We start from the raw sequence: 27062 nt of genomic DNA on the forward strand, positions 1-27062 counted from the left end.
CATTCAAAATGGAAATAATTTCACAATCAGGAAGTTCTGAAAGGGGTAGTCTGGCTACAAGCACCTTAGGAATCAGCCTTGGAAAATCCCAGCCGGGATTGGTTGCCTGTCATACTTCCTTCAGGTTGGACAGGGCAGCAAATCTTGTCTCCGTGTTCCCAATGTGCTGTTAACAGCTCAGGAATAAATTATGCAGTGCCTGCGTGTGGGGACATGGAGCAGACAGACAGAGCCCTGCACTCACTGCAGGAATTGCAAAGCTTTCCTGCAAAGTCCAAAACTTTGGACACTCCAGCATCATCAGGTCTCCAAAGTCCCTTTCTCAGGATATTTTTCTTGAGTTTCTTCAGCCCTTGTGCTGCTGGTGAGCAGAGGGGTATCACAGGCTGGTGGCCTTCACACACACAGCTGCCTCTGCAGCCTTAGAGATCCTCCTGACAGGGCAGCACATGCCCGTTCCCAGGGAATCTGAACCCATCTTATATTTAAAATGGCAAATTTCACTCACAGTGCCCCTCACCAAACCAAAGCCCACCTTGCCACCACAGCTGCACAGCACAATGGTGAAGATTAACAGTGTGAACAGAGATGGACCCTGTTCCACAGCCTCTTCTGGTGCCCCCAGGCTCAGCCAAGGGCACATCACATGTCCACAGCGCTGTGCTGTCTCTCTCAAAACCCACCTCTTACATTCATCTTCTCCTGTGCCTCATTAACTTCCTTCAATAAATGACCATCCTCATCCCACTCCCCCAGATTCCCCCTGCCAGGCTTCTGCTCATTCCTCTGCTCTACTTCAACAGCCACCACTTGCCAACAACTCTGCTTTGAATTTTTAATGTTTTCTATGAAGTCCAAACTCTCCCTCAACATAGCTCACCACTTTCAAAGCACTCTCTTAATATTTATTTCAAACATCAAGCAGAGCTACACCATCTTTCACCTCCCTGCTTGCTCCTCTCTTCTCCTTGGAAACACATGGGAGAACACAGTCTCATCACCACACATCCAAAATAAGGGTATTTGGGTTTGTCTGCACTCTGCAGCCACAGGGCTCTCACATCAGCCCAGAGGACAGGGACCTGCCATCACCAACTGGATGGGTTCACACCAGCCCTGATGGACAAACCATGCTGATTTCAGACAACATTCCCCAACGTGTCAAAAAGTACTTCCATGGAGGAAAGTGGAAATCATGGCCCTGGTGAGAGACAAAGCCTCTATCCGCCACAGGCAATGAAAGAGCTGTCAGTGGAAAGGAAAAGATTAGAGCTCCAGCTGTCCTGGCCCATAGCAGACATACTCAGGCTCTGAACACCAGTAGGGCTGGACAGCAGGACATGCAGGCACCTTGGTCATACCTCACAGGACAACTTCTCAGGGTGGCATACACAACAGTGGAAAACTATTGTGCCTAAGCCCTGCTTTTGAGCTGAAGCAAAAATCACAAATCATAAAAACATAGAATGTTTTAATATTGCGTTCGAAGGAACCTTAGAGATCTAATTCCAACTCTCTGCCTTGGGAAGGGACACATTGCACTAGAACATGTTCCTCTAAATCCCATGCAACACTTGAACACCTCCAGGGATGCGACATTCCATAGCTTCTCTTGGCAACCTGTTGCAGTGCCCCACAGTAAAGAATTTCTTCCCAATAACTAACCTAGGAGACTTCCATGAAAATACTCTAAAAACTGGAACCCTGGATATGGTTTGATATAGAGCTATAAAACAATGTATGTGCCAACTCATATGGAATCTAGTAAGTTAGAAGAGCTTACAAACAGCAATGCTGGACAGGACCGTGCACCACCTCACCTGACCTCTGAGCAACACAGCCTTTGGCATTTCTCCCAGTTATTTCTGCATTTCGCAGTTATCCATGCATTAAGTCCAGTGACTTGTGCCTGACTGCAGAGTACCTTTCAAAAAATCATTACCTGATGACCTCCAGAGATGGAAAATCCAAGAAGTGCTGTTCACACCACAGTCAACGCATCAGTTTCGTACAAGAGTATAAATGGGACACAACAACTCAGAATCCGCTTGACTAGAGCACATAGAGGGGTCAAGTGATCTTCACGGCATTCACGTCCCATCAATACCCTTGCTTCTTCTTCGCTCTCCCCAAGCTACCCCTCCTGCATGCTGCCTCAAAATATTTTTTCGCTCAGCTTTGGAAGACCTTCAAAATGCTCCTTTTTATTCCCAAGTTATGCCAGCATCTCCTGCTCCTTTTCTGGGTATGCTTTGTCCCTCCTCAGTCAGGAATAAGCTGCCAAACAGAGAGCTGGCCACAGTCTGTGCATCTCCAGCACCGCCACGGCACCCAGAGCCTCTCCAGGGCACAGCTGTGAGCAGCGAGACAACTCCTGGAACATCCTGTATGTGGGGTCAGGTTTGGTGTGGATTTCTCTCTCTCGGGGTTCCTATGTCAGGGTGACCCCAAGAGAGATCGTAAAGAGTCTTTGCTTCCCTAGCCCGAACGCAGCCAAATGAAGGAGCCTGAAATGCTTCTGATTGTGCTTTCAAGGTTGTTTGTTTCTTCTTATCTAAACATTCTTTCTCTGACCTGCTGAGCTCTGCCTAGCAAGTCCACCATGGCCATCTGCCCTGAGCCCTGGGCAGCTCAAAACTATGTGTCTATGTTTACAATTTCTTCACCAATTCCTATCACCTATGTTAGACTGTGAATCTCTACCTTAAACCAATAGAAAAGTGTCACCATCACACCAAGACATGGAGGACAAGACAAAGAAAAAGAAGGCTAGGACACGCCCAAATTCCTCCATCTTGTACGCCCCTGAACACCATTCTAAACATCCCAAATTTCTACTTTTCCACCCTGTGTTAGTTCAAATATCACACTGCTAAAACCCTTGTGACTTGTAATTCCTCATACAGAGTTGACAGTTTTCCACAGGCTAAAATCGAAGCCACAGATGTTTTTGACTTCTTGCCAAGCTCTCCGAGACCCCTGCAGGGTCTTGAGACAGCCAGGGCAGCCAGAGGGACGTCCTGGACTCCAACAGTCTGGCACAAACACCTACTGAGAATGCTCTGGGATTCCCTCTGGTGCTGCCTCTAAGCTCTGCCAGGATACACCACAATCTGAGGACATGGCAGCTCAGAGCACAGGTGTGACTTTCACAGCACAACAGGAAAAGCAGTGACAGCAGGAATTGCCGCCAGCTACAGACCCCTTTGTACCTAACCTGGTCCTGCAGGTCCACCTCAGGCTGGCCATGGCTGTGGGCAGGCTGGTGCTACTGAAACACCAGAGCAAAGGCCTAGAGCAAAGAGAGGCTGAAAACACAGCTGGAAGGCTCGGCAGTCCGGAAAGCAGCCGTGCCAGAAGGAAAGAAGAAAGGACGTGGAGTCAGATGTCAGCTGGCAGTGCCACATGATTGCAGGGAATGCCAGCTCAAGTTTGGCTTGCCAGAGTAAAAAAATACCCTTGAGAAAGGTCAGTAGGCTTTCTCTGCGCTGGACTGGCATGTCCCTCAGGTTTGAATTCCCAAAAAGGGACTGAAAAATCCCTTGGGTGGTGTGCAACAGACGCTGTTGGGGCTGGGAGAAACAGTGGTGATCCAAAGAGAGGAATCCCTGGCTGAGCAGATGACTTTAGGGTGTACAAGGGCTTCAGCAAGGGTGAGGAGGCACATCTGCAACAAACACACACTGGTGGTTAGCACCAGACCTAACAAGGAATTATTCAGCAGGCTTGATCTAGATGTAATTTGATAAAATTGTAAAGAAGGCCCTCAGGAAAAATCAGCTGAGGCTGTGAACCAGCTCTGGCTGTAGATTAGATGCCCAGAGGAACCTGTCCAAGTCTGCACCTTCCCCACAAAAATACTAGAAAATGCACAATAGAGTACAGTCCTGTAAATTGGGGCAACTTAGCCACTGCTGACCTGAGATCAGTCTGCTTAGGTTAAACAAGAAGGACATTTTCTTACACAGCTTCTGGAACCTGAAACAGTGCTGGATTTGGATATCATGCAATTAATATTTCCTCTAATTCACTGCCTCTTTCAGTCTCTTTCTTTCTTCTCCCTGCAAGATAGATATCTAAAAAATTAATCAAACGACTAAATTTGAAGAAAAGGGGAAATGTAAGAAGGCAAAAATAACCTTCTGTGCACATGACATGCTGCTGACTGTGAACCTCAAAACTTATGAGAAGATGCATTTATAATTCATTAAAAATTTGCTGGGTTTTTGTCTTCAGAAAAGGGGAGGGGAAAAAAAGAGAATTTACTATAAAGGAAAGAAAGAATAGCATGGCTGCCTTTAAAAACAAGTTAAACCAGATTGTGTGTCTTGATTTTCAAGGCAGCTTATGAATAATTCAGACTTCTAGGGCCCTCCACACAGACTCAGGGTCTGTCTTACTTCTTGACTCCCTCCACCCTTCCTTCCTCAGAACTGAGGCAAAAAGAAAAACGGAGACAACAAAAGTGAGAAGAAGAAAGCAAAACCAGTACAATTCAGTAGAATTTTAAACTGATGCCAGTTTTACCAGAATACCAGAGCTGATGGCAAAATTTTTCACTTGGTGGAAGTAAAAGCAAAATCTGGTACCTTGCACCTCCATGGAAAACCACCCATCCATTATTAAAGATCTTCAGAAGCCAGGAAAACTTGAAATTACATCTCAGAAGGTTGGAACCCTGGATGTAAAGACTCCTTAGGGAGGATGCTTTCTGACCAGAGAGCTTCTTGGCATCATGCAGCAAATAAAAACAGAGAAAGTCCCCATCTTCACAACATCTCCATAGTCACAGCTGGGGATGCACAAACCCAGCTCCACACTGTGACAGCTCAAAAACACTTCCAACGTGTAGGGATCTGCGGTGCTCACAGCAGAAATCCACCCAAACAGCCCTAAAAAATGCCCTTTTGCTGCAGCTGATGGAGTAGGAATTTTTAAGGTGCTGGCTAGAAGAAAAAAACAAACAAGAGCTTGATGGAAGAAACTGTCTCATGGCCTTAATTATCAATAGGAGCGAGTCTTGGAGAATTGGTTCCATTATTTACTAATACTTGACTTTGATTTCAGCCTACATAAACATATTAGGTCAATAGAAATAGCAAGACAAGCACAAGAGTTAAACAACTTCATTCTGTCAGAATTACTTGGTGCAAGTTATCAAAGTAATCGATGGCACATAATAACTATAAGACAAGTGGTCAATATATTACAGCAGTCAAAGGCAGAGGATGGTTCTAGCAGAAGGTGATCAATGGCACTCTGGGAATGCTGAAGCACTTAGTGATGAAGGGATGGCCACCATGAAATCATCACAGGGCTCTGCTGTGGTTTAGGTGGGTGCACCTGCTGAAGGGCACTGAAATAGGCAAGGTTTTCTCTTTCCTATAAAAACCCCAAGATCCTTTCAGTCTGTTGCAGGGAAGGAGGTCCCTGGAGTTGAAAAAAGAAATCCTGTGCCCCCATGGACTGACTGATGTTGACATAGCCACCCCGAGGGCCACAGCTGTGTCTGCAGTCAGTCCTGGTCTGTCCGAGACCCCCATCCCTCCCTCCACCGGGAAGAAGCCTCTCCCTGGTGCAGTGGCTGCCTCCCACCAGCGGTTTCTGCACCCGCCAACGCATGTTGCAGCATCACTTCCACTCCAGCACATCGTTTGTTCCTCAGGAGCCCAATGTGTACTTTTCATCTGATACTTGCTTTTAAATACAGCTTGTCATTTTTTACATGACTAAAGTGTCAAATGAAATTTTTCCCTTTTCAGGATGAGAAAAACAGATCTCTTTGGCTTTAAGTTTTCCTGCTTTTTTACTTTTAGATTCACCAACAGCTTTGCTTTTGGTTTATCCTGAAATTGCCATCTCCTGGCTTTTCCTCCTCTTAAATAACCAAAGAACTGAAACACTGTTATTCACTCAGCTCTACTGAGCCCTACCTACTCACATAGTCCCCAAACCCAAGCTCCAGAGATGTGGCACTGACAACACAGACACAGCCCAGGTGTAGGCAGCGAGGTGGATCCCACCACCCACTCTGTCTCTGTTTTCAGCTTCAGGCTCTTGAACAAAAGTAGCAGTGCCTGTACCCAGGCATTGCTCACCTTGAAATGGAGCAGCTCGTCCTCAGGGCGCAGTGACTGGCAGGTCACTGTCTTTTATTAAATTCCCAGCTCTCACTCCTCCACTCCTCTGTGTCCCCCATTGTGACAGGGACATGCAGAAAGATCATTGCTCCACAGACACATATCTGGGGAACGAGTTTTATCTCTGGGTGAATGTGTCACAAAAGTGGAGCTAATTAACTGGGGCTCTGTTTTTCAAAAAAGGTTAATATTTTATCACATGTCTTCTGTCTTGAGGAATAATTAGCCCTGGCAGTAGTAGCTCTGCCATTTCCCAAGGGACTGAGCAAGAGAGACATGTGGTATTGATGGATAGACAGTGGCTCAACTCTGGGCTAACAGTGCGTCTCACCAGCAGTTACTCCTCAACACAAACCAACCTGCCAAAGGATATTAACAGAGGCAAACCCCTCTCTTCAAAGCCTGTACACATTCTTCTTGTCCGTTCCACGCCCTCTGGTGCAAGGACGCTTTAAAAAAATCAAGGCACTGTGACTCAGCCAACAGCACTGACACTGGAACACCAGTCCCAATCCCTTCTCCCCAGGCACTCTCTTCCCTTATTGCTCCAGCACGGCAGTGTGCACAACAAAAGGGAAATCCCACAGACTCTCCTAATTCTTCCATCCCAAAACTAAACCTGTTCTCATGGTGGAACCAACAAATGAAGTAAATTCCCATAGGGACTCTGCAGAAGGAGGTTCCCCCAGTGCCTGCACAGAAGTCCTCAGTACAGTGCACAACATTTCTCCACAGGGCTGGGAAGCAAGCAGGGAAAATTGAGGGACTGGAAAAGGACGAGGGAAGGGTCATTTCAAATCGACCCAGAACTGTTTTGCACATGCATTTTTCTTGGCAAAATGCAGTGGATGGGTGAGTGGAGAATTTCTAAAATGAAATCAAATCTGTCTCATAGGGAAACAAAGCCAAAATGACTTAGGGGAAAGAAACACATCACTTTGTGGTGGGGGAGGGAGAGGAGAGGGAAGTTCTCAGCTTTTCTCCCTCTCTGAAATTGCAATTTTTGGCAAGGAACACAAAATAAAGGTATTCTTCAGGGAAGGAACAGCAGGGGTGGAAGCTGTGTCTGCTCCCCTGTGAGCTCCTCAGATTCTCTTTGAGAGGATGCCTGTCCCATGCAGATGCTCTTCCCACCCAGCAAGGCACTGAGGGGCTGGGAAGAGGGACAACTTGGATAAACAAAACTCAACAGTAAGAAATTTAGTATTCTACTGTGATATTTGCTGGAACAGTCCAGTCATCCCCACGGCCTGAAGCCAGACTCCAAGACACCGAATCCCTACAGAGTCCCCCAGTACCCACCCTGACAATCCCCTTTGGCCTGCAAACGTCTTTTAGCCAAGAATACAGCTCAGGAATAGTTTCTGCTTGCTGTGCAGACAAGTGCCATAACTCACACTCCTTGCACAGCCCATTCAGATGGAAGTAGCTTTGCTCTCCAGAAAAAAAATGAGTAACAACCACTTATCTGGTACATCCTCCTGCATCCCAAACACCCGCCTTTACACTTCCATCAGCTCCTCAGAGAGCCTAGCTCACTCCTCAGCTGCTTCTCAAGTTACCCTCATCCTTCTCATGCAAGAAAAAGAAGAGGGGACAAATAGCACTGAAAATCCACCACTGCAGAATAAGTGATGTCATATCTGCCACCTCCCTAGAGCAGACACAATCAAAACACAATCAACCCTGCTCCTGGAGAAACACCAGCCTCCCCCAGCCCCAGCATTCCTTCCTAGAACCATTTTTAATGAAAGCTCCTCAGCCTGCCTTTTCTCTAGGCAGCGCCTCAAGATACAAAACCACAGCATCTCACTTCACCTCAGCTCCTGCCCCTTGGTGACAGCCAACATCCAGAGCCAGAGCCCATGATTCCAGAGCAAGATTTGCAACCTGGGATCAGTTGAGCTGTGCTCCAAAAACCTGAGAGGAGCCACTGTACTACCAGGGTGAGGAAGACATAGCACCTCTGAAACCAAGAGGGTGGGAGGAGCTCCTTTTCCTGGGATGCAGTCAGACTGGTGGTGACGATGACCCTGTGTCCCTGCCAAGGAGGCAATGCTGAGTGACCCAACCCACCACCTCTAGCTCCAGGGAGTGATTAGGCAGGGCTTGGAGGGCACAGAGCAGTACCATAGGCTGCCTCAGGGCTGGGTTTGGACTGGGATCTCAGTGCCTGAAAGTCTCTTTCCTTTCCACGGAAGTTTGTGCAAGTCACACAGGTGGTTTGGGCATCCATGATGCCCAGGAAGCACACTAACTCCCAGGAAAGGCATGGGAAGATCCAATGTGGGCAATGGCAGAAGCCCTGTCACATCTGAGGAGGGAAGAACGGGCTCTTTGGGACAAGTGAATGTTGGGACGATGGTCAAGCCATGAGCGCTGGCCAGGGATAGATCCCAGCTCAGACATGGGCAGCCATCCCCAGGGAATGCAACTTCTCTCAGTTGCAACTTCTCAGAGTGCAACTTCTCTCAGCTCAAACCCACTATAATCCCATCTCATGCAGACCCTTCTCATCTACTCTTTCGTCCTCTACCACATTAAAAAAAACCCAAACCCAGAAAGTTTCAAAAGAGGACAGTACGTAAAATGATATTTGAAAAAAGATCACTGCATTCATCAGTTTTTGTCCCCTGAAGCCACCAGTCCCTGCCTCAGAGCCCATCAGGTCAGCTGAGCCCTCCACCTCCACCAGACAAAAACGTGGGACAGCAAATGTCACAGACACTGGGGTGGCCAAAGATACTCCCAGTATGGGGACTTGGACATTCCCCAGCCATTTCTCAGGATCGTGCGTGTCCAGCTCACTTTGCAGTTGGTGAGTCCCCAGAGAGACCCCACCACACTTCTACATGAGCTCTCCAGGAAGAGAAGGTGCCAACTATCAGAAAGAGGCACCTCAATGCAGGTATTCCCACACCTGTACCAGATACCAACTCCAGCAGAAGAAGGAAAACATGAAATACTGGATTTCTGCAGTGCCAAAACAGTCCAGTGAATATTTCTGTACACTTTCAAGCAACATAATGGAGTTAAGACTCCATGGGATTTTTGTCTTTGACCAAATTTTCTCAAGCCTGTCTCAACCCCATTGTTGGCAAAGCTTTGCAATGTTAAGCCAGAGAAGATACATGAGTGTGGTAGTTAAGTGAATCACCCTAAAGTGATGAACATCAAAAGTGGAGATCACAGTACCTCAAGGAACTTCAAAGTTGTTTAACAAACACAGGTACCTGGGGAGAAAGAACTACAAATTCCATGTGCTGCAACCAGGGTTTTTAAATTACATCAGCTTTTATAAAATGCTGGGGCAAGCCCAGGAGTCCCAGTGGACTCATTGCTTTCTGCACTGAGACAAACCTGGGCTGATTACAGAGCTGACCCAACTTGGAGCAGGAGGCTGGATCAGAGACCTCCTGTGGTCTCTTACAGCCCAAATTATTCTATGATTTTATGAAGTGCCAGTTTGTGATTAATAGCTGTCTTGCTTTCCTTGCTTATCTGCCAAGAATTGCCAATCTCAATACTCCCTGTTCTCTGTGCTACCTGAAACAATCTCTCTGTGTTTTGATCACACAATGGTTCCTCAAACCCCCTTGCAGTTTCAAGTCCAAATTCACCCAGGAAACCAAGTGCAAATGCCACTGTGTGAGGTGAGCACTCCACATAAGCATGAAAATTTCAAATTTAGGCCACAAAAGCCATCTGATCAAGGGCAGAACCAAGACCTTGACCAATGCAGGCAGTTCTAGTTTATCCCAAAGGAAAAGCCAGCCTCTACTCTACTTTAAAGGATTGTTTGCATATCTTCATCCCGAGAGATCTCAGCCTAAGGAGGTAATGGAAAAACACAGTGCTGGGAGTAACCTCTTGGGGTCTGATGTCCAAGGAAAAAAAGCAATCATGTTGTTTCCTAACAGAAATGCTTTTGTGTAAAATGTGTTTTCCACCACTGATAAGTGTTCCTGGTCACCTGCAGGGTCGTGCTCTGCTCTTGCTGTCACTAGAAATAAGGAGACCAAGACCAAAGGCAGGGGTATCCCAGATCTTCTCTTACCCAGCTCTTTCAGCATTTCAAAATGCTTTGCAGGCAGAAGATCTGGACAGCCCTCACACAGGCAGGATTTTGCTGAAATGTGATAAATCATATTTTGCAATGAAATGACAAATATCCTGGCTCTGCCCAGAAAACAGAGGAACAGCTGGAATAACAGCTCAAGCGACAGAAAAACTCTTCAGGACATTGCTGACAGCCACCCAGCAGCTAATAATGAGCCCCTAAGGCAAGAAGAAACCTGGACCCTCTCACACCCAACTACCCCAAGCTCACACAAGGTGCTGCCACCCTTCTCCCCTCAGGGCATCATGCACTTCTCATGGGCAAGCACCCACACAAGAGGGCACAGGACAGAGCACAGCCAGCAGCACAGACACCTGGCCACACGAGGACACCTCCTCCAGCCTTCACCAATGCCACGTCCAGACATGTGGCAGCATCTGAGCACTCCCTATCTCCCATCCTCCTCACCTGGCTCCCTCCTTCTTCCAACCTCATGGGCAGGAGTCCATCCATCTGCACTGTACTCAAGGCTCCTCTGCTCAGTCCTGCCCCACCACCTCTCTGCCCCAAGCAGATGTACCCAGAAGCACCAGGCACAGGGAGACCACAAGCACATGCACCCCTGCCCACACCACCTCTTGCCCTGGTCTACCACACAGCACACCCCAAGCCAGCAACTCGCGAGACACTGCTTAAATAAGCACATTTTAAAAATAATAATCCCTCGGGACTTAGTCTGCATTACACAGGAAAGTGGATTAGACCAGCTACAGTCCAGAGGCCAAAGTAAGAAATGTACGGAGTCAGCAAAGTGAAAGATAACAGGAGACCTCAAAAATCTACAGGTTTGGTTTTGCTCTCAATTGTGCAAGGTCCATCTAGGTCCCTACAAACCTTCCTTCAAATTCAAAGTGGGTTTGGTCACCTGCTAGGGATTTACCTGCTTCTGCAGGTTTAATGTTCACATACCAATGAGGACAGCACAGCAGAGCCCACTCTGTCCTGCCTGGGCTTTTCCATACATGTTAGTCTCCAAATATTAAGTTCTTCCTCTGGGGATTCTCAAGAAACCAAGCAAGAAAGGTAAAATGTTTAGACATCTCTGTGGGGCAAAAAATACATTTATGGCTGCTAAGACCCAGTGTTCACCTCAAGAACAATCTCAAACTGGTTTTGGTCTGGAGGGAAAGGAAGTTGGAAGAAGACAAGGCAATGTGAGAAGTCCAAGGGCATCATAAACATGGTAAACCAAAGGCAATGCTGTCAGCTTTTCTCCCCTTAGACTCCTTATTCCCAAGAAGACATCACCATATTCCCAGGGCTTGACACTCCTGGGTGGCAATCATCAACTCACCCAAAAATGGAGCCCCTCCAAAGCCTGCACTTGCCACAGCTGCCCTCTTGTCATCTGCACAGGGATGCCAACAAGGTGTTCCCACATGCCATGTGCCAGCTGTGTTCAAGTGGGACGCAGGGAAGGGCAGAGAGCCACGCTCAGCCCTAGGTACTTGTGTACACAGGTACCACAGCCAGCAGAGGTGACCCTCAGGACCACCTATTCTTCTCAGTCATCCCCACACTCAGCACAGCCAGGTATTTTTGGCTACCCCAACTACAGCTGCTCCACTGTGACGTGGAATGTGCAAGCTCTGCACCCTTGGGATACAAGCTGAAATTAATCGGTCAAAACAGCACTGCAGTGTGCAATGCTGCTGCTTGAGGGCTGAAATCCTGGCATTTCTGGACCTTGAGAATACATGACAGCAGTTCTCTGCCTTAGGAAAATCTCAATGGCATCACCTGCATCTTCCCATCCCTCCAAAAACAGTCCATATGAGCAAAGCAACCAGTCCTAAGCAGCCTCCCTACCCAAGGTATACTCTCCAGCTGGCTTAGCACAAGGATTTAAGAGAATAAACCTGGAGGAAATCTTAAGAGTGTGTGCTGTTGTCCTCAAAGAGAATAGGACACACTGTAACAGCAGAGCTTTTCTAGGGGGCACAAGTTGGCAAGACCTGTTTTCTGGGCTGCCAGGATGTTCTCACCTTCAGCAGACAATGCAACACCTGATCTTCATGCTTGCAGCATCCCTGCCAGCCTCATGTTTCAATCATAGCTTGATCTTAGCAGCTGCTTTCTCTACCTCAGACACACACACACAAACACACCCCTAAGCAGCTGTAAAATTAAACTTCAATTGGGTAGGTAGGACCTCTTGTAAAGCACTTGTGACTCAGGGAAGGAGGGAATTTCAAAAATGCAGTGTTATGCTAGAATTTGAGAGGGTTACATCCTCAGCCTTCTTGCTTTATCAGCTCTTGAGACAGCACTACTAAACATGTACCGACACTGTTGAAGTAAAAAGCAAAACAAATAGAGAAAAACAGACACTGGGAGATGCCTGAAGCTGGCTGACACGATTTGCAGTAACTGGAAAAGTCTGCTGGAGGCTCTCACCTCTCCTCCAGCCTCTCATATCCTCTCCTTATCCCTAATTTCCCCTCTCTGCTTTGCCACCCTCAGCCAGCACAAACCCCTGCTCAGGCCGGTGCTGGCTGTGCCGCACGGTCCCAGCCGAGCCTGGCAGCCACAACAGCATCCACACATCCATCAAACCCAGCGCAGCACTGGGAGGCGGAGGTCAGCCCAAGCAGCATATGGAGCACTGGCGTGGTGAATACCAGCCTCCCCAGGAGCTGTCTGCCACAGATGGAAAAAGCCCAGGAGCCATCATGACAAAATCTTCTGGCTGGGGGCGACACGTCCTCCCTGTCGGCTTTCCAAGCCGCTGAGCAATATTGGAAAGCTCAGCTCCTCTTCCCCTGCCCCGCGCCTGGCACTGACTCATTCGCTGCCATTTCGGTCCCACAGTTTGCCGGTGGGAGTTGTAGGAGGTGGGATGTGGGGATGAGGTAATTCCAAGTGCGTGTGGCCACCATGGTGGATGGAGACTAGTCACCCACTCCGGAGGCATGAGCTGCCTGTGCACAGTCTGGATGTGCCACCAAGCTCCAGGTCTGGTCTGCTCAAGCAATCACCGGGATGTTTTAACCTTGACTTTTGTGGGGGATGGGATGCACCACTACAGGACCATCCAAGGTCTTCTCCTTGGAGAAGGGCAGCCCTTTATGTGGTCCAAGGGCTAAGTCAACATACAACCAGGAATGGAGTTAATGGCAGTGAAAACAGAAGAAGGTCACCAGGAGCAATGCTCCAGCTGTGAGATCTCCCAGGCCAAGTGACATAAGGTAGTCCACAGAAAGCATGACAGTTCCCTGGCTGAAATCACCCACAAACCAAGCTAAAGTTCACAGCCCTGCAGAACTAGCCAGAGGCAGGCAAAGAGAGCCACCACAGTTTCTCCTGCTCTGATTTCTTGGAAGACCGCAATTCCTCTCCATCTGAAACTATTCCACTGGCTGCAATTTAAACAAAATCAATCCAGCAAACATTGCTAAGCAACTGGCTATCAATGCCACATCCCATCCCATTGAAAGTATTTGCCCTCTCCATGACCTCCTGGCAAGGAGCTTGCTGCTCAGTCCTTGCCAGATTTTGTATATTCAACTATCGCTGGAAAGTCCAGATGCTTGGCTGGATTAGCAGAGGGAACACCAGGCAACTTTCTGCAACCATCCTAATGAAAAACACGCCACAGAGAAGCTGTAAGGAGCAGCATTCCCACATCCCATTCCCTAGGATTAGGATCAAGTGTGTGGGTCTCTGAGATCACCATGGTCTGAAGGTCCATCTCAGTGCTGCCACACGTCATACAGAGGCATGAAGGATGGAGAGCCAACACACTGGAAACCTTGTCACAGAGCAGAGCACAATATCTCACTAAGAGGCTGAAAGAAAAGTTGCTCATCAATGGCAATGAGCTGAAATGATGGATGAGACCCTCTTCAAAGCCTCCTAAACCCTCACACAAGCTGGGCAGGAGCCTCTTGATGCAGTGGTACCCCTTAGTGTGGGGTCCTCAATTGCCCCAAAGTCAGTAGAGTAGAATTCAGACCTGACTCTCTGGGTTCACTCTGAGCAGCTTAATCCAGGTTTTCCATTGAAACCAAGCCTCTAAACACAGCCTCCAGTAGGACACGCAGCAGGAGCACTGTGGGTGTCCTTTCTCCCACAACAGCCTGGCCCACACAACCCTGCTCTCCCCTTCACAGGAGGGCATCTAGTAAATCCCATGCTGGATTCCCTTTATACGTTCTTGCACAGCCACCAGCAACTTCTCCCTGCTCCAAGAGCAGGCCATGCTTATCCATGCTTTCCCACACATTTCAGACCAGACCAGCTTCCAGGTTGCATGGCAGGGCCTGACCAACACCTGCAGCAGCTCCCAGGACAACTATGCTCTAAGTAAGGATTATTTTTCCAGAGAGGGCTCAGCTCTGCACTTTCCTCTCTCCTTCAACCACCAATCCTAGATCCTTCTCCCTCCTCCATCCTCTCCATCAGCACCTGCCTCCCCCAGATCTGCCGGCAGCTCCATTTCCTCCGTGGCTACTCTAATGCTTGGCTAATGGTGCATCATCTGCAGCATTCCTCAGGCATATTCAATAAATCAGAATCCAATTACCGGGTTAAGGAAATTGGAAACAAATTAAATTAGCCCCAGCCCCTCCCACGTGCTGTGCCCTCACTTCCTCCTTAATGAGAACTCTTTTTTCACAGGAGCACTCGGTGCCACATCTGCCCGCCCAGGAACAAGGTGGCTGCCACTGCACAGTGAGGGTAGGCAAGGGGCAACCGAGCCAATCTTCCCTTTTAAGAGGGCAGATGGTTAATATCCCTGGCATTAATTCTCTCCAGGAATAGCACATTCGCTCTCTGCTCAGCTATAACAGGCGTCCATCAGGGCTGACAGCTCCTCTCCGGAGAAAGGAGCATCTGGTCCTTACAACAAAAAGAAGCTAAATAAATAAATAAGCACATGGCTTGCTACAGGGCTGAGGAACTGGTGCTGTTTCAGCATTTCAGCCTAAGTGCTGCATTTGAACTGGAATAGGGGAAGTTCAGAGTTGGGTGAGATGCCAGGAGTGGAGTCACTCTGATCTGGGAGCAAGGTGCAGCACGAGCAGCAGGGTGCCATGGCTGGGTCCAGCACAGAGCTCCCACCAGAGCAGGACTTCCCCAGAAGGGCTCCCAGGACAAGGCAGTAGAGACAGCTGCTGCCAGCAAGCTGGGACATAATGCCAGGCACAGCTCCATGGAAAGCTCTTGCACAGGCTGTGGACTGGTGACTGACAGCAGGAGCCAGGCATACACTGTGTCCTCAGATGCCAAGGAGGAAAACTGCATTGAGGGGACCTTGGGAGCTTTTCCTTCCCCGCTGGGACATCGTCGCATCACTAACAACCCCACTGACCTTCAGCAGGGAGGGCAGCTCTTCCCCAGTGAGTTTGGAAAGACAACCAGAGGGAGACTACAGCTGAGACCTCAGCAAGCAAGGGTGCATCAAAACTTCCACCCCACCCCTCTCACACTGACAGGGGAGTGCAGCTCCATCTACAAGGCAACTGTTGCTGCAAATTGCCTTTCCCAACAGCTCCTTTGGGCACCAAAGGATATTTCTGACCTTCACTAGTGCTGGAGCAGCTTAGCAACCAAACAAGCTCTCACCCTTCTCTCCTCCTCACTCAGCAATTACCCCTTATTCCCCACTCCTCTCTCTGCAGAGAAATTTCAGTGCTCAACAGTTATTTTATGCCCCTTGCAACACCTCATTGCATCTGCAGAGCAAGAGTTCCCAGCACCAGTAAAGACTTGGCCCATCAGTGAGACTTGCTCTTGTAAACCCATTACTTTTCTGAAGGGAAAATAAAGGCCTTTCCTTCCTTTCCCTATAGTTCTGGAATAATTTATACAATTTCAATTAACAGGTTTAAGACTTCTGGACATGCCAAGAAATCAAGCAAAGGGAAAGATTCCATTCCAGAAACACAACCCAGGCAGACCCAATCCCAAAAGCACACAGTGGCAGCCCAAAACCACAGCCCTGAAGAGGAACAGGACCACGCCCCCATGCCATGAAGTTTGGCGAGGAAGACCAGGAGGGGCCAGGGGGAGGCAGAACCTGTGATGGCGGGTGTCACGGACAGCGCGGTCACTGGGGATCCTCTCGCTCTCCCGCTGGTTAAAGGCATGCAGCCGGTACGGGTCCTCGCCGCCCTTCCACCTCCGGGCACTCAGGTACCTCCGCTCTTCAAACTGATCCCAAAGGTCGTCCCAGTCCACGTCCGATTCCTGCGCGCACAAAGTCAGCCCCATTAGAGACAGCAGAGACTGGAGGATGCCTGACCCCGCTCCAGAGGTCCTCCCAAGCCCCACCGGAGGTCGGTCAGCCCTGCAACTCGGGCAAGCGCTGCAAGAGCAGGCTAACCAGGAGTCCCATGAGGTCTTCAGCATTTGTTTTTTGTCCTCATGTCCTGAAACAATATGTCAAAGAGAGCTTCCAATTTGAATTAAAATGACTAATTTTAACCCAAATTCAGGTCTCTGGTGGATGCCCCTCTCAAGCAGCACCATCTCAAGAAAACACATGAGTACAGATGTTTTGAAAGGGTTTTCATTTTTCTCCAGGCAAAAAACAAAGCTATTTTACATCACATGACCCATTGCCCCCATAACCCTTCAGGTAGGAAAGGAGTAATCCTGCATTTTCACAGCCACATCCTAGCCCCAGCTCCAGCAACAGGACTCTGGAAGAAGGGGGCCATCATACTCCCAACCCAATTTCAGTCCATCTTTGCCACCACATGTCTCCCACTGAGGACTTCAGCACTACCACAGGGAGAACATCAAGAAAGCACGTGTCTGTGTGGTCCCCCTCGCTCCAGAAGGATGGAAAAGCTGCATTTTGGGGTTACCCAGAAGCTTCAACAACCTTGGGGGGTTTAAGCATTTCTTGATGGCTCAGTGCTGTCGGAATTGAAGCATCCCTGAACAGCAGAAGCTGTCGGGGGTTTAAGCATCCTCTGGCAGCATCTGAGGCAGCCAGCACAAAACAGCGCCGATAAGATCTCATCGCTACAGCAGCACAACCTCTTTGATCTCAGCCTACCTGTAACACTGAGAGATGCAAACATTTACAGACATCTCAGCCCTAAAGAAAATTGTGATCTTATCCAATAATTGATCTTTTCTTCTGCTTTTCTTTTTTTTTTTTCCCCTCCTCAGTTCACACCATCTCAAAGCCGATTTTGCCTGCTAATAGCGCAAAATGAAGCTTTTGAAAAGGGTGATTTTTATCCCATAATTGATTTTACTCGCATCTGGCAGTGCATTTTTTTGTGGTCACGGGAAGGGGAGGAGGGAGCACTGCCTCCTGCAAGTGAACCATCACAGGAGTAAGCCAGGCACCTCTAGCTATAGGACAGGCCACATTGCTCTGCGTTACGGTGACATGAGCCATCCCAAGAGCCAAAAAATTCCAGGGATGCAGGGCATTCCAGATACAAGGTTGTATCCATCCTCCCCTGGACCTGACCCCATGGCCTTCTCAGGACCTCCTCCAGCACCGATCCCAGTGTGAGAAGATCAGAAGAAACCCCTCAGTCACCAGCCATACTGAGAGGAAGTAATTCAGGACTGGAATAAAGTTATTCAAGGCTGGGAGAAAGTTATGAAACCAGTAAGGTCCCTGCAGGAGTTTTACGAGGAGGACGCACATAACCCAGCCACAACTTTCGGGAGGGCCGACGTGCACAGGGTGATAAATGCTGTTTATGTTGGGTTTTTTCTAAGGCATCTTGCAAAACATGATTTAGCACTGCAGTAAAAGATCAGGGAAAAGTGAGGTGATTGCATCGCGGAGCCAGCGACAGCCTGATGTTTGTAAGATTTCACGATGACCCCAGGAGGCCTGGCGCTGCTGAAACAACCACCAGAGCTGCAGTCCCTAAATTTTAATGCTGTGAAGAAAAATAAAAGTTGGTTTTATCAAACTTAGTAAGAGAGATGGCTTTCAAAAGTGGCCACACAACACTTAAGGCTGTAAGATGTGTGTGTGTATATATGTTGGTTTGTTTTTTGTGATGTCAGTTACACCCAATAGCCTTGGATCAGCTAGAAAGGTGCAGCTGGGCAAGAATCTAATGGCTCAGGTGGGAGGGCTGGTGGATTCCCCCAAGAAAACTGGAGTTTCTGCACTTGCTACAAGGGCAGCAATGCTTTGGCCAGGCAGCAGAAGCAAGGTTTGCCATATGGCAGGGTCCTCCAGGGTCTGGGATGGCATTTTCCCAGCATCTGTCTAATTCCACAAATGTGCTGTTAGCAGGGGTGGGGTCCCAGCAGTAAATTGACAACTACCTTACCCCACAGCATTCACCTGTCATCCTGCTCTGGATATACCTTCCATTCCAGGGTTGCATTCCTGGTTTACTCTGCAGTGACTAATTAATACTCCTGTGCAATCTCCACCTGAGAAACACCAGCCCACCTTGATTCACCCGGGTTCTCCTTTTTGGGCTGAGGAAAGCTATCAGTGGGATGGGTACTAAATATTGGGTAATTAAGTAAACACCTGAGATATACAGTAACTAGATGCCAGAGATTAAAGAGTTATTTTAAACCCTATCTGGCCACAAAACAAGACAAGGGATTGGGTTCACTTTCTCAGCCAGAGGTAGATACTGGGGGTTGGTCATTTGCTTTTGATCTACATCACCCACCCAAATCTTCTGGGTGTTCTTTCCATCCCAAGCCTCCCTAAAAGGGTAACTAAAATTGGAGCAGAATGCTCAGCTCAGACACAGGCGCACACTGACCTCTGCAAAATACAGCTGCTCAAAGCAGGAGAGAAAAGCATGAAAAGCTCCCAGCTGTGCAAGCAGCAGGAGACAGGAGACCTCACCAACCTGCACACAGGGACTCACCTGTTTCTCGTCTGCACCTGATCCAAGACAGGGAATGAGAGATAAAGCATCAGGAGAAATCCCCTGTGCTCACCCAGGGACAGCACACTGGTTACAGGTTACCAGATAAGGTCTTCATTCTAATATTTCCACAATGTATTATCACCTCTTCCTCACACCAGAATTCTGTCTTGGGAGTTATTTAACTGATGTGCAGAAATCTAAATTTAATTTATTATGATCTAACTCACTTTAGAGGCCAAATTACCCTGCACTAGAAAGGGATCAAGTCAATACTCCACTTGCCTTTCTATTTATCTTCTACAGGGCTCATCTCTTCAAGTTTCCTATTCATTTTCTCTCACGTACTAGTAATAAATTTTCATTTTTTTTCTTGGAATTAGGTAATTTCTCTTTCAACACTGCAGTTTAATGACTGGTAATAATTATAGGAAACACAGGCAATGCTTAAAAGAGTTAGAGCCACTCAATGAACAGAAGGAAAGAAAAGAAAAATATAACCAAGGGGTGGCTGTCTGCTCTTGGCAAACAAATGCTGCCTCTTTCAACACCACACAGGGGAGTACCCAGGGGTGGTCAAGGAGAGGGACACCCACAAAAAGACAGGGACAAAACTTATTGTGGAGAGAAGCTTCCATCTCACACCAGCACCCAACCAAGAACAGGCCTCACCAAGAGCTTTCTCTGCCATTTCAGTAAAGTACACCCCAAAAAATGACCCCTAAAGGCACCTCCTCCAAAACCACCCATCACCCTCGTTGGCTTAGGGCACACAGCCCAGAGCAGGCACAGAGGCAGCTTTTCACTGTAACTGTACATTAAAGATTAAAAGCCTCTCAGTGCAAAGATGTAATTTGTCATCTGCCTCTTAAATCACAGCTCAGAAACAAAACAAGACAAAAAAATACCAAAGAAACAAAGAAGGGAAAAAATAATATTTAAGAAAAAAACCAAGTGGTGCTGCGGGGGGAAAATGGGTCATTAGCAGTAAAACTACAATTTCCTGGCAACTGCTAATGCCTTGTTTATGTGGATTTCTGTGAATATGACATTTTAACGGCATAATAATTGTGTGATTACAGTACAGCAGGGATTGCTGGCGTGGGAAGGAGGAAGAAGCAGCCCAGCCGGCTGCGGCTGCTGCGGGCCCGCGGTGTCCCCGGCAGGGCAGGGGAGGCCAGGCCAGGCTGGACACTGGGCAGGGAGCTGTGGCAGCACTTTGGCCACCCAGAGACAACCCAGCACTGAAAGGGCATGTCAGGTGAAAAGCCTCCAAGAGGAGCCAGCAGTGACTGGGGACAGGCAGGTCACACCACCCTCAGGGCCAGCCTCCAGCTGCCCAGCAAGACAAGGAGTGGGCAGTGTGAGCCAAAGGGAGATTCTGATTCACTTTCTTCTTTTGTGGCACTGTTTTAACATAGAGAACTTAAGCCTTTGCTAAAATAAGAGCCATTTTCCTTTTGGGGCTGCTGAGTTCTGCCTTCAGACCAGAGTGAATCAGACCAGTGTCATGAGCATCCTTTCAAGAGACAGCAAACCCAAGCCAGCCCAGGGGGCTGGCAGAGCTGACAAGGTTTTCCAGGGAACCCATTTGCCCATAAAAAGGGTTTTGCCTGTGCAAGTACAAAGATGACCCCAAAGGAGTCTGGCAGCAGCCAAATGTTGATTCCTCTCAAACCTAGCTTTCCCTGAAAAATCTCATCCCTACTTAATACCTGACTGAGCACTTGCCACTGAGCCCATTCCCTGGGACTCAGGCATTAAAAAACAGGAGGGGAGGGGGAAATTAAAAATTCCATCAGGCTATCGTAAGGTCCAATGAACACGTGAAAACTCTGGAAACTCAGATGCCATGCAGCATGTTGCTGCCTGGTCACGCTGTGTCACTCCTCTTCCAGTGAGGACATCCTTGTGCTCAGCAGGCTCAGGGGCACTGGAGGCAGAGGGCAATCTTTCAGCAGGAATTGCAACCAGGCATTATACAAATGAGATTTAGAAGTCTCACTGAAGCGCAGGGCCCTTGCAAACAGGAGGTTCAATTATAGAGCTGCTGCTGGCCCAGGCATTAATGCCATCTGAAAGGATTATAATACTTCAAACAGGATAGGGCTCATCCCTCCTTGTCCCCCGGTGCCAGCACATGCACTTAAGAGGGTCAGCAGCATCAGGGAAAAGAAGTGGGACAGTGTCAGTCTGCCTTCATCCGCATCCTTGAATAACCCAGATGGAGCGGTGAGGTACAAGATCCTTCAATCAAGTTTTGGTGTAGTTTTCTCAACCCCAGAGCCCAGTGCCTCAGCTTAGCCCTGAGCGAGCAGTGCTGTGCATCCTGATGGCCTCAGCCCTAGGATACAAGGGGGAGACAGGCAGCACCACAGCCAGTCTCTGTTCCATCCAAAAAGGATGTGGTGGTAGCAAAAGCAGGCTGTGGGTCTTTGGAAAACAGGCTTTGTACTCATCCTGCATCACATCCTCCAGTGCATCAGGTACCATTCAGCATCAAATTCACACCAACCCTGGAAGTCACCTCTTTCCTCTTACCCTCCTTCCCCAAACTGCACAATCCCTAAGCCAATCAAGCACTTTGTATAAATAAAAACTTAAGTGACTCCAGGCATTTGTAGGAACCGACAGAAACCCCTGTTGAAATGCTTGAAGTTAAGTACTTGCTTACGTGCTTCACTGGCTCAGTGGCTCTGCTTTGTGCTGACACAAATCACACACTGGGAATGGAGGTAGCTCAGGGCCTGACCATGATCTGCCCTAATTAGTTTTCTGACCCATGGAGATTATAGCTCCAGCTCATTTATTTGAGGCCTCTGAAACTCCTCTTCCTCCTGCACTGGTACCTGGGTACAGCATGCATGAACACCTTGGTGGCAGCTCCTCAGTGACCCTATGGGGACATGCAGCAGATCCAGGATCCCACCCTGCTCCAAGGAAGACCAGCACCTCCTCCTGCTTGGAGGTGATTTTTTTTTGTCTCTCAAAGAAAAGCTTCTGATCTGAGTCTGTTATGATCCCAGTTTGGGGGAACTAAGAACAAAACAAAAGAAAAATCAAATAAAATATTAATACAGATACCTAATTAAAGCAAAGCACTTCTCCAGAAAAGCCTGCCCTGCAGCTGGGGTCCCCGGAGAAGCTTTGAACATTCACCATCAAGCTTCTCATTGCCACTGACCCCTTCCTGCTTATGCACATCCACAGGCATTCTGCTCCATCTTCAAAGGATGGAGTACTCCTCCTTCTCTGCTGGCTCAGCAGGGAGCACGAGTCCTTAAAGACCTTTCAGTGTCCCACTTTCTCACTTGGCCCTGAGGCCAAGACCACACTGTCAGCACCTTTTCTGCCCTTGCTGCTCACTACCTCCCGTGTGGGCACAGCCTGGATCTCTCCTTTGGCGCCCACACACATTTACACAATCAAGGCACCTGCTGCATCAGGCAACAAGATTGACAAAGGCTGGAAAGGGGCCATAGAAAATGATGTGACCTTCAGGAACTGGAAGAAGACTTGACCCTCACTAAGTACAGCTGCAATTTCAGCCTGGATGGAAACATGCCCCTCAAGGACTTGGAGAAGGCTCTTCAGCATCTTCCTCCTATCATCCCTACACTCAGCCAGCATCAGCATAGGTTTTTGGCCACTGAGTCAGTGCAAGCAGCTGACCCAGGGCTAAGGAATCTGGGCTGCCATTAAGTCAATCACAGATAGAACCAGCAATTTGTGTATCTTCCTGTTTGTATCTGTGGTAAGCATTATACATGGTCTGAAACACCCTCCAGAGGCTTAAACATGCTCAAGTCTCTAGCCTAATATAACAGCATGAAAAGCCACTGGAGAATTACTGATGCTTTTTCCAGTAAGGGCACCAAAGCTTTAATTTTAAAATGGATGGCCAGGGCAGTCACCAAAATGGGGAATTTATTCACAAATCAGGAGCAGGGGACTCCAAGCTGCATAGAGGGAAAGATGACAGATTCATTGCTTTGATGAAAAGCCAAATTTTGTTTCAAGGGCTTCCCTTAGGAGAAAACAAGTCAGCTCACAGTTCACACCACACTTATCAGCAAGCAACTGCTGCACTGGCAGTGGTGCCAGTTTAAAATATATCCACAACTCCCACAGGCATCCAGAGCCAGAGCTCCATATGTGGACAATGCTCCTATCCACTGGCTGTAGCACCAGGCCACCATCCTGTCTCTACAGAGGGACAGGCAATGCATGCTAGCAGCCAGCTAGCATCACACGCCCCAGACAGAGCCCAGGAATTCCCATGGTGACCCTCACCATCTCCAGCAGCGTGAAGAACCTTGTACCTCTCTGTGACGATGGAAAAGAATGCAGGATCCAGCCACTGACCTCTAGAAACAACATCCAGCGACAAAATTCCTTGCATTTCCCCATCTAGAAGGATGTTTTTTCATCTTGGACCCCCAAAATCAGGTGTGTTCATAAGAGTCTCACTACATAAAGGGCACAGATCTTAACTCTTTAAAATAATAAATTAGCCCATAGGATAGCCTGACACATGGAGACAAATCCTGCATAATTAAAAAGGAAAGGAAGCCGATTATATCCTCCTGGAGAATATTGCTGCCTGCTTCTGTTTTATTTATATGTTAGAGTGTATAATGAGCTGAATATTTAGGAGGTCAGCACAAACCAAGCTGCTGACTGGACAAAAGAGAAGACCCAGCTCTGTCTGTGCTGGGAGTCAAGCTGAAGGATGGAAAGGATTTTTGGTCATTTCCTCCTACGCCTGACCACAGCTCTCCTGGGATGCTGCAGGACTTCTCAGTTCAACTGCTTGTGCTTGGGCTGCATCAGTCTCCCCAAGTTTCTCTCCAAAAAAGGTCTTCTGGGTTTTCCCACAGCCCCAAGGATGAGCAATGCCAGTCCAAGTCCACGGCACCTGTGAACTCTTCTAATGGGTTTACAAACAGTAATTCTAGATGGCAAACCAGACAAAATACATTTTAAGAGTCTCTGCTTTCACTTATTTTTTAAGATTTTAGGTTTTAAAAACCCAGAATAAGTGGAAAACATCTGGACTGGCAGCAGCCCCACAATGAGTTGAGCATCAATTCCCAGGCCAAGTCCTCTGAGCTGACGGGAGCAGTCCCTCACCCCCACTGCCACCCCCATCAGCAGTGGGATACACACAGCTCCCCTGGGCTCTCTCCATCATTCTCCACCTGCTGATTCCCAAAAATGCCTTTGCCCCCTGCCAAAGGGGATTCCCGTAGCAACCCCCTCTGGGCTCACCAGGGTGCCAGGAGATGCCAAAGAGCATCTTTGGGGCCATGGAGCCACATTAACTGGTGCCCCAGAGGCAGCCCCTCCCCAGCCCTCTGCCCCACTCAGTGCCATCCTCTGCTAGCTGCAGGGCTGGTGTGTGGGTGAGGGCAGGAGCCGCTCCCCAAAGGTCATCACTAATTACAAAGGGCACTAACTGGGAAAGAAATTAAGGCAACACCCCATGCGTGCCCCCACATCAGCCAGGTTCAGCACATTCCAGGATCACAAGAGGTGAAATATATAAAGAAGAGCCCAGAGCAATGGGGGGTAAATAAAGTGGCAAAAGGGAGTTCCTACATGGACAGACAATGTTTTGTTTTCCTTCTGTGCCTTTCAGGACAGACATGAGCTGCTTCCCAGCCATGAAGGTCGAGCCAGCCTTCCCAGGCTTCAGCAGGAGCAGCAGATGATTTAGTACTTAGGAGCCCATAGCTGTACTCAGTCTCCAGCTGAGCTTTGCTCCTCCTCCTGCAGAACAGCCAAAATCCTACCAAACCAAGAGCTGGAACATCTCAGAGGTCAGGGAAGGTCTTCTCCTTCCCCGTGGAGCTGTGGCTCCTGCATGCCAGAGGACAGTCCAGGACAGGGCACATCAGGGGAAAGGAAAGGGAAAAGGGAACAGGGAGGGAAGAATAAAGGAGCCAGCCAGGCAGATCCCTGCTCTGAAGGTCCTGCTTTGAACCCAGCCCTTTAAAAATTAGGAGGTTAATCCCAAACACTCCTCCCAAGAAGGAAGGGATCGTGCTGTTAATATAGTCAGCATCCTCGACCCAACATGGCCTTTTCACAGCAGCAAAGCTAGGGGTAATCCATCTGGTAATTGCTTCCATGAGGATCTTTACACAGCTTTAGAAACTAATGCTACTACCCTTCCCTGAGCAGCCACCTTTCCAAGGCAGGCAGCAACAAGAGGGGTGGTAAGTAACAGCAGTATATGAATGTGAAGTGTCTCCAAGGGAAGGAAAGGTTATAAAAAAACACATATAACCTAAAAATAGATATTAAACAAAAATACAATAATTGCAAACACACAGGATAGTTACATGCGTTGCTTTAGCTGCCTTTAAGAAGCCACCAGCTTCACCCTTCTCCTTCCAGCTAACTGCTTCAGGGAGCAGAGATGCACCAAGACAGCACCAAGGCATGACCTGCTCCAAGGAAGGAGCTCAGCAAGGACAAGAAATGCTGTCAGACCAAACTCCCCACTTCTGCACTTGATTTCTGCTCTGGAAAAGCCCTGGACTTCCTCCAACCATGCCTCAGCTTCCCTGCTCCTACAGTTAAGTCACAAGGCTCCCACTGGGTGGAAGCATGGCCTGTGCTCAGTAGTTCCAGTACAAGGGCTTTTTTTCCCTTTTCCCAGCTCTCACTCCTAGCAGAATGGGAACAGCAGAGGAAAACCCTTGCTGGTGACTAACCAAAATGCCCCAAGCCTTTGCAGAGAGCCTTTCTGCCATATGCCCACTGTGCAGTGATGTGCTACAGCCCAGTCCAGTCCAGACCATGCCAAGCAGCTATCCTGGTAGCAGTGGAGAAATTCCTGGTGAAAGCTCAACTTCTCCAACAGATTTAAAAGCATCACCAGAAAACATGAGAGCTGCCCTAACACATGTGATGCAGGGGCAGCAGAGACTGTGGGGTACTGACCTACAGGGCAAACTCTCAGGGCTCAGCTGGAGCTCAGGACCTGTCAGCGCCCGCCTGTCAGACACCATCCCCCTGTCAAAAAGCACTGGTGACCCATGTCCCCATCTCAACACACACATTTTACAGAGGAAGGTGTTTCTGTAGCCCAGAGCTGGTCCTCAACACACAGGCTCAGCGAGATGAAGTTCAGGTCACAGCAACGATGCCCCAGGGTGCGTGTACTCCTCAGATGTACCAGCCCATCCTCCCCCCAACTCCCCTCAAGGAGAAACTAGATATAAAACATTTGTGACAGCAAGAACAGATCTAAACCTTTGATCCTTAGGTACCTGCTGCTGGAGTGTCTGCAAGATCCTCAGCCTGGGTACACTATGACTGACAGCACCGGAGATACAGCAGCATAATTTAGAGCATATGTGTCAGCCCAGCATTCCTCTATCTCAGCTCAGTAACAGAAATAAGAAAGTCAGTGCTGGCTAGTGAGAAATGCACCCTAGGAAGGTATGGCAAGTTTGAAAACAATCAAGCCTGCTGGGGAAGGACTGTGGGTCCTGGCCAGCCATGAGCACAGGCGCTGCGGGAGCCTCAAGTGCTGTGCCTTGGATTGATGCAGGCTTGGCTGGGGATGGGAAAAAACAGAAGCAGGACATGGCTGGTGTGGCCTGGCCAGGCAGATCTCCAGGCTCTGGCCATCCTCCAGCAGCACAGCCCTGCTGCTTGCATGGGAAAACTCTGAGCAGAGCCACGTCTGGACACAAAAGCTGCAGCACGGATATCATAAAAACCAAACCCATGCTAAGTCTCCTGATGCAGCAAACTCAAAACATCCAAGAGCACGGGGATCTGGATGGAAACCAGAAACCAACACCGAGCTTTGCTGTTATTATCCTAAAAAAAAAAAAAAAAAAATTCTGCATTTGGCACTGATCGTCTGTCTCACATACAAACATACGTTGCACTGCAATAAGGAAAAGAGCATTTTAGAAGTCCTCAGTCATGAAAACACAGTATGGAAGTCCTTGTGAGCAG

General features: G+C 48.5%; 1 protein-coding gene across 1 annotated transcript in view; it reads right to left on the minus strand.

Moving 5' to 3' along the window:
* The window catches only part of GALNT14 (polypeptide N-acetylgalactosaminyltransferase 14), a 93547-nt gene that overhangs the window by 43928 nt on the left and 22557 nt on the right, over positions 1 to 27062 (minus strand). The window contains exon 2 of the mRNA XM_002195012.6: positions 16283 to 16452. Within this exon, the coding sequence (XP_002195048.4) occupies positions 16283 to 16452 (170 nt within the window). The remainder of the gene's footprint in view (positions 1 to 16282; positions 16453 to 27062) is intronic.

This window comes from Taeniopygia guttata, chromosome 3, assembly GCF_048771995.1.
Source record: "Taeniopygia guttata chromosome 3, bTaeGut7.mat, whole genome shotgun sequence".
Taxonomy (NCBI): domain Eukaryota; kingdom Metazoa; phylum Chordata; class Aves; order Passeriformes; family Estrildidae; genus Taeniopygia; species Taeniopygia guttata.